This window comes from Passer domesticus, chromosome 1 (genome assembly GCF_036417665.1).
Source record: "Passer domesticus isolate bPasDom1 chromosome 1, bPasDom1.hap1, whole genome shotgun sequence".
NCBI lineage: Eukaryota > Metazoa > Chordata > Aves > Passeriformes > Passeridae > Passer > Passer domesticus.
In genome coordinates this window covers 127,686,984-127,698,231 of record NC_087474.1, presented here as the reverse complement: position 1 = coordinate 127,698,231, position 11,248 = coordinate 127,686,984, and the positions used below count along the sequence as shown (strand labels likewise).

The following is an 11,248-nucleotide window of genomic DNA, read 5'->3' as shown; positions in this document are numbered from 1 at the left end:
ATTTGAACAGGTATACACACAGACATATAAAATACTTTGACACATTCCTTTGTGATATTCACTGGGAGAGATGAGACTGGAATGCAGAGTTTTATTTTCAAAGGCAGTTCAAACATGCGAGTTTAGTCTCTAAAAGAAAACTTTAACCTTGGCCAGATATCATAAAATTACTGGCCAAATTTTTATAAGTTCTTGAAAAAAAAGGGGGGGTAATAAACCTGCTTTGTGTTACATTAGCTGAAATTATAATCTACATATTTAAAGTTAAATTGTATTACAACACAAAGTTCATTCTTAGGCTATCTGATTTAAATACAGAATCCAGGCTTGTTTAAATCAGTTTTGGGAGATTGAAGGCTGCTCAATCAAGATGTAACTCACTGGGAGTAAAATAATTAATTGTCAGTAATGTGTTAAAAATTCCAAAAGACTGCTGCCACGGGCCAGCAGTAAACTTAGGCAGGAGCTCCAGGCCTCACTCATGTATTGCCATTTCCAATGTGCTGTACTGGAGAAGGCTGCTGAGTACGACACTGAATATGTTTTGGTTCAAGGAACAGGATTCTTCCAGTAGGCATGTGTGACTCTCACACTGATCCACACACTTTTTAATCTTCCAAAAACACAGAGCAAAGACCTGAGCCAGGCAGTGGAACAGAATGAGAGTATCTGACCAAAAAGAGTCCCCATCACAAGTTATGCTCTATACTCCAGTAAATAGGAGTAAAAATTTTTGTTATACTCTATACTCCAGTAAATTGGAGTAAAAATTTTGGTAATCAAGGCTATATTCAAATAAGATGAAGTTTCCTGCTCTCAGCTATGACAGACTAATAAGGATTGGTGAATGCCACTTAAAATTATCTGAATAAAAGACAGGATTGCAAAATTTCATGTATTCAGAAAATGATATGGCAAACAAGGGAGTCCGTAGTATTTTCATCTCAACAACTATTGACAAGTATCACAGAATTGTGTCACTTTAATGGAATCCATCCTAAAGAGATAAGCAGGGTTCAACATTCCTTTGCCAATTTATACAGAACACCAAAGGATTAGGAACATGCACAAAAGTTTCTCTGCCAAAGGATTTGGAACCCTGATTTATTACCTTTACAGAGATAATAAAACTATTTCTCTAGGTAGCATTTCTTTGCTATAATTCAATTCAGCCTTGAACAGAGCTGATAATAAAACACACCTGTTAGAACTTAGTAATATTATGTGTGCCAGGAGGCAGAAACTTGTCCACAAAATCTCAGATCATTATAAGTCTGGAGCATTAAAAAACCCCAAAACATTCTTAACAGCTGATATGTTAAGTACTTGCCAAATTATTTAAGATTTGTGCTACAACAAGATTGAACCACCCATGCTGCAGCATAAACTTTACTAAAGCTTAAGAACTTTGAATTGTATTTATTAGTAACATTTTTCTATTTAGACTTGTTATGTTAGTTTGAAACACATTACAATCTAGGAAGCATATATAAGGCATTGAGAGATATGTTAAAATACCCAACAAATAAGCAAGTAAATAAATAAGTAAATCAAGCTCCTTAGGGTAAAACATGCTCCTGGCACCCAGCAGTCACATTCTTTTCAACTGACTTATTCTCATCAAATATACATCAACATTCTACTGATTAATTCCATTAACATCACCTAAAAATAAGGAAGCAGAGTTATTTGCAAAGATCTTATCATAGTATCTTCTATAGGATTGGCAATATAACCATAGTGTATTACATCCAGCAGAAATTCCCAGTTGAGACCATAAGGCTAATAAGAATAAGGGCAAGTTCCTCTCTTTTATTGTACTGGTTTTATACAGGAAGAGGATGCAAAACCTACAATGAAAGTTGCAAAATAAATTACAGTATCAGCCTTCAGTTTTATATGTTTGTGATCTGTAATAGTACAAAGACAGGCAGGACTCTTATTCTCCTACCCCAAACCACCTCTGCCTTTTTAAAATATACTTCCATGGTCAGAGACAAGCTGCAACACAAGAAAATGAAATCATATGGCCACAAATGGGACCAAATGTCTAATGTGGCAAAAAATGTCACAGAACAGACGTATTTCCTGGGTATGTTCTGTCTAAATCCACTTCTCTAAGTGACCAGGAGCTTAAGTGGGCAAAAGAAAGCTTGCAAGCTTCTACTATAACACTTCAAAAATGAGGCTGGGAGTGGCAGATTGGTCAATCTCCATCAGCTACTTTCTGATATCCACGAGCCTTCACAACCTGGAAGAGGAAAGTCTTCTGTATGAATGTGTCATACCAGCAGCTTTCCTTTTGGAAGCAGAGCTAGTCCCAAGCTGAGTTTCCATTATGTCAAAGGTCACTTGTGCATGTCAGAAAGGATAAATAGGGTCTGAGCTGGGTCACTAGCAGCCAAGGTACTATTGTACCCAGTGAGCAAAGAGAAAGAAAAGAATTTGTCACTTCTAGAAGGGATTTTAACAGAGGATAAGGTCCTGCATAGAAATGCTGAGGTTCAACATCAGCTTTACAGTGGATTGCTGGCTGAATCTGGACATGCTATTCTAACTGGAAAATAGCATAATAATATTGCTCACTTCCTAAAATTCTTGAGACAAATATATACATGTATTAAAAGTATAACAGGACAATTACTGTGAGAGCTATCAGCAAACAGAAGTAACAAGACACAGCAAATTAAATGGGACTCTTGCTTATTATTACCATAACTACAGAAAGGCTCTAGAAGAAAGCATTTTTAATTGTCTGCCTTTTTACAGGAAAGATCAAAAGTGATGGGCAGACTGGATATCGCTCACGCATTACATACATATAGTTTCAGGAGTATATACAATAATTTTACTTGGCATCACATGACTGCGTTTCAGTTAAGAACAAGACTGCCTAAAAAAGAAGAAAAAGAGGGGTGAAGAATTTAGTTGGAGACAATAAAACCCTTCATTTCTTCTGAACATGTTACAGTTAAAAACTAATTTCAATTCTCATTTTCTGGTATGAGAGAAAATTCTAACACACAAACTCATCCCATGCTTCAAAAGAGGACACAAAGTGATTTTTTTTTTTGGTAAAAAAAAAAGTGTTAAAATTCTTTTTTTAATGGGAAACATGGTTTGAAAATATATCAACTGGCAATTAAGACACTTTCAGGAGAACTGTAGTCACCTTCAGTCCTCATGTCTTTAATCTGGATATTCAATTCTAAGTGAAGAAAGAGCTCAGGTGATGGGATTAGTGCACTGCCATTCAAACACCAAAATAATGAGTATTTATTTCACCACCAAATTTAAGTAAGATTTCTTTCCCAAATTCTAGAGTAATCTGTGCCTCATTTCCTTTCCTTTACAACAAATGGATGTCATATAATTAATTTAAGGGTCATACTAAGTATTTAATCCCTAATTTTTCTAAAAGCAACCCTAAGAAACACCATCACAAACAACATTTAAAATTTCCTTTAGAAGTCCTGAGATGGACAACAATTGTGTCAAGTGTCACACCCAACAGACTATTAAAACAGATGATACTCCTCTAGTTTAGAAACAATCTAAAGGTATGATATTATTTTCAGTCTTGGAAAAAAGGTCTCCAGGCTTTGACAAATGGATTACAAAGAGATTGGTAATAATGGTGGGAACCAACATATTCCACCAGTAAAAAATCAGCAGTCTAGACACAAAGTTCCTTCTCAAGTCAGTATAGAAGGACTGACATATCCTGAGAAAAGACTCACCTTTGTAAGGCATATATAGAGATAGACAGCAGGGGTTTTCTTTCAGAGGTGCTTTTATTTCCACTGCCCACACACTGAAGTTATCTTTAAGGCAGCTAAGGTTAGCAGAGGAGAATCCTACTCAGAATTTACAAGGTACTTTAACTTTTTCTTTTGTTTTGTTTAAAACAAAGACTAGTCTTGTAAAAGGCAATAATATGTGACGAGAAATTTTTATGCTGTAAATTTAGCCTAGTTACCATGCATACAGTATTAGACAGTGATTCAACAATGTTGGACATTTTCTCTTGCAATTCAGTTTGGTGCTTTGGAAAATCCTGTCCTTTCAGTCATGCCTAACTAATCATTCCAATTGCCCAAAAATATGAAATAAAAAGTAGATCAAGAAAATATCATGCACTGCCAGTGCAGCAGGAAAAAAAATACCATGGAACATAAAGATTAGATAAAGTTTTGTTTAATACTCCAGAGATATGCACCTGTTAGAAACTGTAATGCTAATAAAACTGCTATGCATTGTACAGGCAAAGCCCTACTGAGCTCATGGTAAATTTGGGGGACACAAGTGTTTCAGTATGATTCCTGTAATAATACTGACATTCTCTAATGAGTACCTCTCAAAGCTGAGCAGTATTTCCTTGCTAATTTTCTCATTATATTTCAAGTTCTTTTCAGCACAGTAGGTTACATTAGGTATACTGATGTTACTTGAACATAAAATGCAATCAAGTCTTGGCATTATTAAACATAGCAAAAACATTAAATTGAAAATCTTACTTCTGATAAACTGTTTCTCTGAGTAGTGACAGTTCCAACAACATCTCCACTCACTTGCACAGAAAGCCCTGAAGCAGCACTGAGGGTCCTCCCCATTTGGCTCTTAGATGACAAAGATCTGCTTCTTTGCATGCTAATAATGCCTTCCCTATTTCCTTGGTTGCTAGGGGTAAGAGGCCGTGACAACAAGCTATTTGGGGTCATAGGTCTGCTCCCTGGAGCTGATGGCCTCTTGGTTTGTGCACTGCTGTTTGTGACACTGGAGACCTGTGTTCTGCTGTTAGTGGGCAGCGGTGGTGATTTGCTTCCTTGGAGCTGAACGTTCTTCCCTGTTGGAGTTGGCACCTGAGACCTTGGGGTTGGGCCCTGTGCAGCTTGAAGATTGCCTTGGTGGTCAGGTGTAACTACACTGGGATGCTGGACACCAGGGCTTCTTGACAGCCTTGCTTCTTCCCACAGTGCGAGGTCCTTCTCAATGTCTGCGCACACACACATAAACAAATGGAAAAGAAAGAAACTCACTGTCTGTTTCTCTCTGCTTTAAAACTCTCAATGATTTTCTCCAGTGTAAGTGAAAACCTGAAGCTGTGCAGAGAAAATCTATTCATGCTTAAAATGAAAGGCATCAGAATTAACAGTGCAAATGTTTGGCAAGCATATCCTTAAAGTTTATTTACATTTGATTCACTGCAAACACAGCTATCCTGCAGCAATGAAATATTACCTCTACATTGAGTGTCAACACAGCCTATAAAAATTCCTCTTGTTTTATCAAAATTATGTCTCCATGGCTTTTGCACAGTTACTGCAAAATCAAGATTAGCAAACCAAGATAGAGCAGTGATGCAAACCTGCCATTCTCAGCTGCAATCCAAAACTGGCTCAAGGAAAAACTTTTGCTTCTGGCCCTGCTGTCTACTGACCAACCAAAACTCTGAGGAAAGTAACTCTTGAACTCTGGCATGTCTGGATTTGTGATCCTGTTTGAACCTGAACCTTGTGCTCTGGCCTGCCATCTGTGCCACAGCAGGTCATCACCAATATCCAGAGTCCAAGGAGAAAAGGTGACAGCCATTGGGTGGTCCAATCCCTGCCTTGCACACAGCCATAAGAAATAAGATCTCTTTTAAAACCACAACAGGTTAAGGACAATGAATGAAAAGTGCCTCCTGAAATAATTTAAATCATATTAATGCTTCCAATGAATTAAATCAGAATATAGCCATCAAAGTCAGGTGAGGGTAGCTGGAATGTAGGCTAGCATTGATAACATATTGAAAATCCTTGCAAGTACAAATGTAGAGCTTAAGAAACAGTTTAATCAAGTTTATCTTACACTACTGTTGTGAATTTTCATTTTCATGTACTCTACTGTACTTAATTTTCATAGAGACAGCTGATTATCTTCAAAATAGCAATGCTATTTCCCATTAACAAATCACAGTCCTGCAAGCTGTAGAAGGCTCTACTGATTTAAACACCCATTAAATCAACTTGTCTAAAATAAGCATTTAATTTTTTAATTTTTATAAAAAATATTTCAGATTCTAAATGTTCTTAAAGAAACAGATTCTAAACTGCATATTGGAAAATGAGGGTTTTTTTTCACTTGTGTTTACCAGTAGGTATAAAGGAATGTTCTATGTTAAATAATTAAAGACGTGCTGCCTTGAACATCAACATATTTTATAAGATCTTGAAAACAGGAAAATAAGCCATACCAATTTTGTGTTACTTGTCTAATATTGCACACAATTGAAATGCTATTACTTGAAAAGCTAGTAAAACTGAAATAGTTGTGAAAGCCTCAGATAAAAGTGTCTTTCAACTTTTTAAATATTAAATATTTTACCGTTAGCAAATTTCAAAACAAAATCAATATTTCTAGCACACAGTTAAAAATATTTCTAATTGACCCCTTAAAATTAATTATTTCTATTTCAAAATTATTACATCTTTCGAAATTATTACAACTACTCTTCCAATATGCCTACACTTTGGAACTTCACAGAATCAGAGAGTGTTTTGGGCTGGAAGAAACCTTAAAGGTCACCTGGTTCCCAACCCCCTGGTTATGGGAAGGAATGCCTTCCACTAAATCATGTTGCTCAGAGCCCCATCCCACCTGGCCTTGAGCACTGTGAGGTACAAGGCATCCACAGCTTCTCTGGGCAACCTGTTCCAGTGCCTCACCACCCACACAGTCAAGAATTTCTTCTCAACATCTAATCTAAATCTCTCCTTTTTTAGTTTAAAGCCTTTATTCCTTGTCCTATCACTACATACCTATATAAAAAATGTCTCTCCAGCTCTGCCCTTTAGGCAGTGGAAGGTCACAATTAGCTGTCCCTGTAGCCTTCACTTCTCCAGGCCAACCCCAAGGCTCTCAGGCTGTGAGAGATGCTCCAGCCCTCTGAGCATCTTGGTGGCCTCCTCTGGACCCAGTCAAACAGGCCCACATCCTCTTTACCTTGGGGGCCCCAGAGCTGAATGCAGCACTCAGGTGGGGTCTCATAAGTGTGGAGTAGTGAATCACAAAATCACAGAATCTTCTGAATTGGAAGGGAACTGCAAGGATCATCAAGTCAAACTCTTCAGTTTGGCCCATATGAGGATCAAACCCATGACCCTGTCATTATTAACACCAGGCTCTGACCAACTGAGCTGATCTTAGAGGGGGAAGAAGCAACTCCCTTAACCTGCTCCCTGCTCCTCTTTTGGTGTAGAATGTGTAAAATGCCTGACAAAAAAATCAGGGGCAAATAAATGATACTATGGGTTACTCATTTAAACCAAATGAAGAATGTGGTCTTGTAAAGAACCAGCTTAGTCTATTTCTTTGCAAAATTACAGATGTCCAACTTGCCTGTAGTGAATTCACTATGCTAAGAAATAGCATGAATATTGAATGATTTAATGGAGTTAAATAAATATTATATGCTGGCTCATGTTTCCTTAATTTCATAGAGCAATCAAGCCTGCAGATAAACCAATTATAATAATTTCTCTACACATAATTAACATGTTTCCATAGCATAATTATTCTTTTTTATTTACACATTTTCTGTTTGATTTTGCTTTAATGTAAGCTTTTCAGCCAGAAAGAAAAAGTCACACATTCCCAGCTTTGCAGTATTATCTGATCCATATTAAATAATACAATTGAAGTATGACTGAGGATTTTTAAAAATCCTTGTTGTTGTCATTTAAAGGAAAAAATGCAACAGAGCAATACAAAGGCATTTTGCTTTCAAATAAAAAAATATCCAGAATAAGGATATGATTCATATGCACTTATAAACTGTTTATTTTTTTAACAGTTCTTCTTGTGATAAAATATTTTCCAGAAGTATATGAAGACCACAAAATCAGTGCAACATACCAAATTGGCAAGATACTGGAATAAACTACCAAGAAAAAAAATAATCTCCATTTGCTTGTGATATAAAGCAGCCATAATAATATAAGAGCCTGGATTTTAGACAAAAAAAATATATAAGCCATATGTAGAGAAGGAAACTTGCTCCAGTATCTGATTTTGTAAAACTGCTGCTTTCAAATATCAAGTACTGAGGCAGTTGCTGGCAATTGGTGCTAGCTCCTAATTTAGGCACAGGCACCAAATTATGCCTTACGTTAGGAGTGATTTTTATCCAGCACATAGTCCATAAGGGAAGGCCAGGCCCCTTAAGAAGGTGCATGTGGGACAGGGGGCCATATTTCATCATTACACAGGTAATCCAAGTCATAGCTCAGGCATCTAAATTACTGCCTAGAATGGCAGCCTTTTCGTGGAATTAATAGGTTCCACTGCGCTTGCTAAGAGAACTGAAACAAGAGACTTGCTGATATCACAGACTCACTTGAACTTTTGCAAATGTATAAGATAAATGAGGCTAAGCAAAACCACAGCATTATTATCTGAGGTACTCTGAACTGATTATTCACAGAAATTACGTTATTCTTGTCTTTGAGGGGAGTAATTGTCTCAAGCACCACTGGTGTTATAATAGGGCATGAATTATTGCGAATACAATACTCTAATGTTTAATAATTGGGCTGTTTTCACGTGAAGTTCTCAGTCACACAAAAATTACTGAATAGTAGAATGGCTGAACCTCATGTCACAACAGCTTTACTGAAATTTCAGGCCCGAAGTCAAATGACAGGAACAGTGCTGATGTGAGAGAGAGGGTCACACAGCTGCAGAAGGAATCTCAGAGATTAAGTGAAGGTACCTAGTTACTTTACAGTCAATTAAGTATTTAAAATTCCGTATTCTATTGAATACTGTAGTTATTACTGTCAGTTTTGCCAAAGGACTGCATTTTTCACAGCATAATACATGCAAGAACAGCATGTATGACCACAGAAGTGAGACCAGCTAGGACATAAATCAAAGTAGGGAGATCTTCACCAGACTCCTCCCGAGTAACAACATAAGGGAAAACAAGTGGTAACTCAGTAGCAGGGCCCTTGGGGTACACAGGTCCCTGCTGTGCTACAGAAGCCACATATTGGTTTGCTGCTCTCCTGATTCCCACTAGATGTTCCAGGGTGTTTCAGTTTAGAGAGAGGGCTCATGGATTTTTCAATCTAGTTTGGCAGTGGCTGCAGCTCTAACACCTGCAAGCTTTATGAACCTATCAAAAAAACGTAATTACAGCATCTCTACTGTCTGACACAAAACCCACCTAAAAAGGCTTCATTTGCATCTATCATAATTTTTAGTTCTTGCTCCATTATGACCAAAACATATTCCTAAAAAGCTTCTCTCACTGTGCTCATAGCTTTGTCATCTGCCTGGACCTCAGCTGCAACATCCCCTTTCTAAAGAGGATACAGCTTTCTCACCATTGTTTTTGGCAAGATAAATATCCAAAGTATTTTAAAATATCACACCAAAAGTGTTCTCTGCCTCACTCTCCAAATAATTTAGAAGAATGATCAGATAAATTTCATTTCCACCTTCATTTTACATATACAGTCTTTACGTTCCAATGAAGCATTACTTTTCATAGAATCAATCTATGAAGCTTTCAGCATATGACAAATGACATGCATAACATAGGCCCTCTACAATATAGGTCTGTGTCATAGCTTTTAATGAAAGCTGAAGATAGAAAACATTGGTTACAAAGAAGAACAAATTGCAAGCTAAATTTTACAATATTCCTCATTAATTTTTATAAAGCTCTAAAACATCTCTTTACCAAAAAACTAAGGGTTTTTTTTGACTTTTCAGAAATAGTTACCCCATCAAAGATATTGCAGATGTTCAAAGACACACAAATTAACAGATTTCACTCAGCCAGAATTCTCATGAACATGGCAAGTTTTTCCTGCAAAGCAATCTGTTCTCCAGTTAAAGATCCACTGCAGCCTGCCTTTAAAGACTATTTAACAGTAAGTAAAACATCAGTACTTCCTTATTGCATAAGTCTGGGTGAAACACGAAAACAAAAAGAAGGTGCATTATTTTGCTTTCAGAGCACAATATATTTATCATGGTTTAATTACTGTTTAAGTAGTGCACTTAGTGTGATTACAGTGAAGTTCATTGCATCTATAAATAGAACACTAATTATGTTTTCTTCAATAAAAAAAACAAAAACTTTTCATCTGTTTTCATCAGCATGTGAGTTAGATAATTTTTTCCTTCATCTGAAATATTGGCAGAGCAAGCTGGGTGAGTACTCCTAGGCATTTCAAGGTTCCTTGATCCCATACATACCAGCTAGGTGTTTTTCCATGGTCTGAAGTTCTTTTGCTGCTAAGGAATCCTTTAGGAGTTTCTGTCTTGGGGAACCTCCAGGTCTAACAGTCATGGCATCCAAGGTCCAAACTGTCTGAGACTTACACAGATAAAAAGAAAATAGAGTGCTTTTAATCCAGTTTCATATTTATATATGAAACAATAAAGAGAGTGGTGTCCCCATCTATGATCAGGAATCTGGTGCTTATTATGTAGAATATATACAATTTTATGCAAAATACTACAAAATATCATTTCTTAACATACATAAAATAAATAGTAGGAATTAGTTAAAAGAAGCAGTTCTAAAATAACTCAGTTATACACCTCCACATAAGCTCTTGCTCTATGCTGAGACATCATAACAGGAAAAATTCCTCAATGGTTTACATTCTGTGCAGTTCCAATTATTTAGTAAGGGTTGCACTTTTTTAAAATTACCATAACATTTGGCTCAGCACCTCAGCAAAGCTGCACTTCTGAGAATATCACAGAATTTCCTAATCAAAATTTCCAGTACTATTTTATCACTGCAAGAAATATTCCTTTCAGAAACGGCAGCTAAATCAGGGCTTGAATCACCAATCACCACAGCAGTTTGAAAAGGTTGTCAGCAAACAGACCATTGCCCCAGTCTTTTCTTTATTGAACATTGTGGTGTTCAAAATTATTTGCTTTTTATGGAATCCACTAAATACAGTTTTAGGAAATTCTTGCAAAACATACTATGAGGTAAACTTGATAGATGTGTATGTGAAATGCACAGTAAAACATATGATCTATTGTGCACGACTTGCTCATGAAAAAAAACCTGAATAAAAACAACAAACAAAAACATCAATTAAATTATTCTTGACCATCTATCTGAAACAAATTTTACATTCTAACCTCACAAAAACATTGAATCTGCAGTCTAGGAAGTTTTGTTGGTTTCCTAAAGAAAAAAGGCTTATGCAATGGTCACATTGTCATTCAC

The 11,248-nt window shown here is 36.5% G+C and overlaps 1 protein-coding gene across 14 annotated transcripts in view; it reads right to left on the bottom strand.

Annotated features, from left to right (window-relative positions):
• The window catches only part of C1H8orf34 (chromosome 1 C8orf34 homolog), a 190,485-nt gene that overhangs the window by 51,506 nt on the left and 127,731 nt on the right, over positions 1 to 11,248 (bottom strand). For 11 of the 14 annotated variants that reach the window (XR_010347424.1, XM_064388565.1, XM_064388593.1 and 8 more), the window contains 2 exons: positions 10,252 to 10,372; positions 4,518 to 4,996 (listed from right to left, as the gene is read on the bottom strand). Coding sequence is in view for 13 of the 14 variants with exons in the window: in XM_064388565.1 (XP_064244635.1) it covers positions 4,518 to 4,996; positions 10,252 to 10,372 (600 nt within the window). In the remaining variant the exon portion in view is untranslated. The remainder of the gene's footprint in view (positions 1 to 4,517; positions 4,997 to 10,251; positions 10,373 to 11,248) is intronic. The other 3 variants (XM_064388613.1, XM_064388549.1, XM_064388620.1) reach the window with 1 other exon arrangement.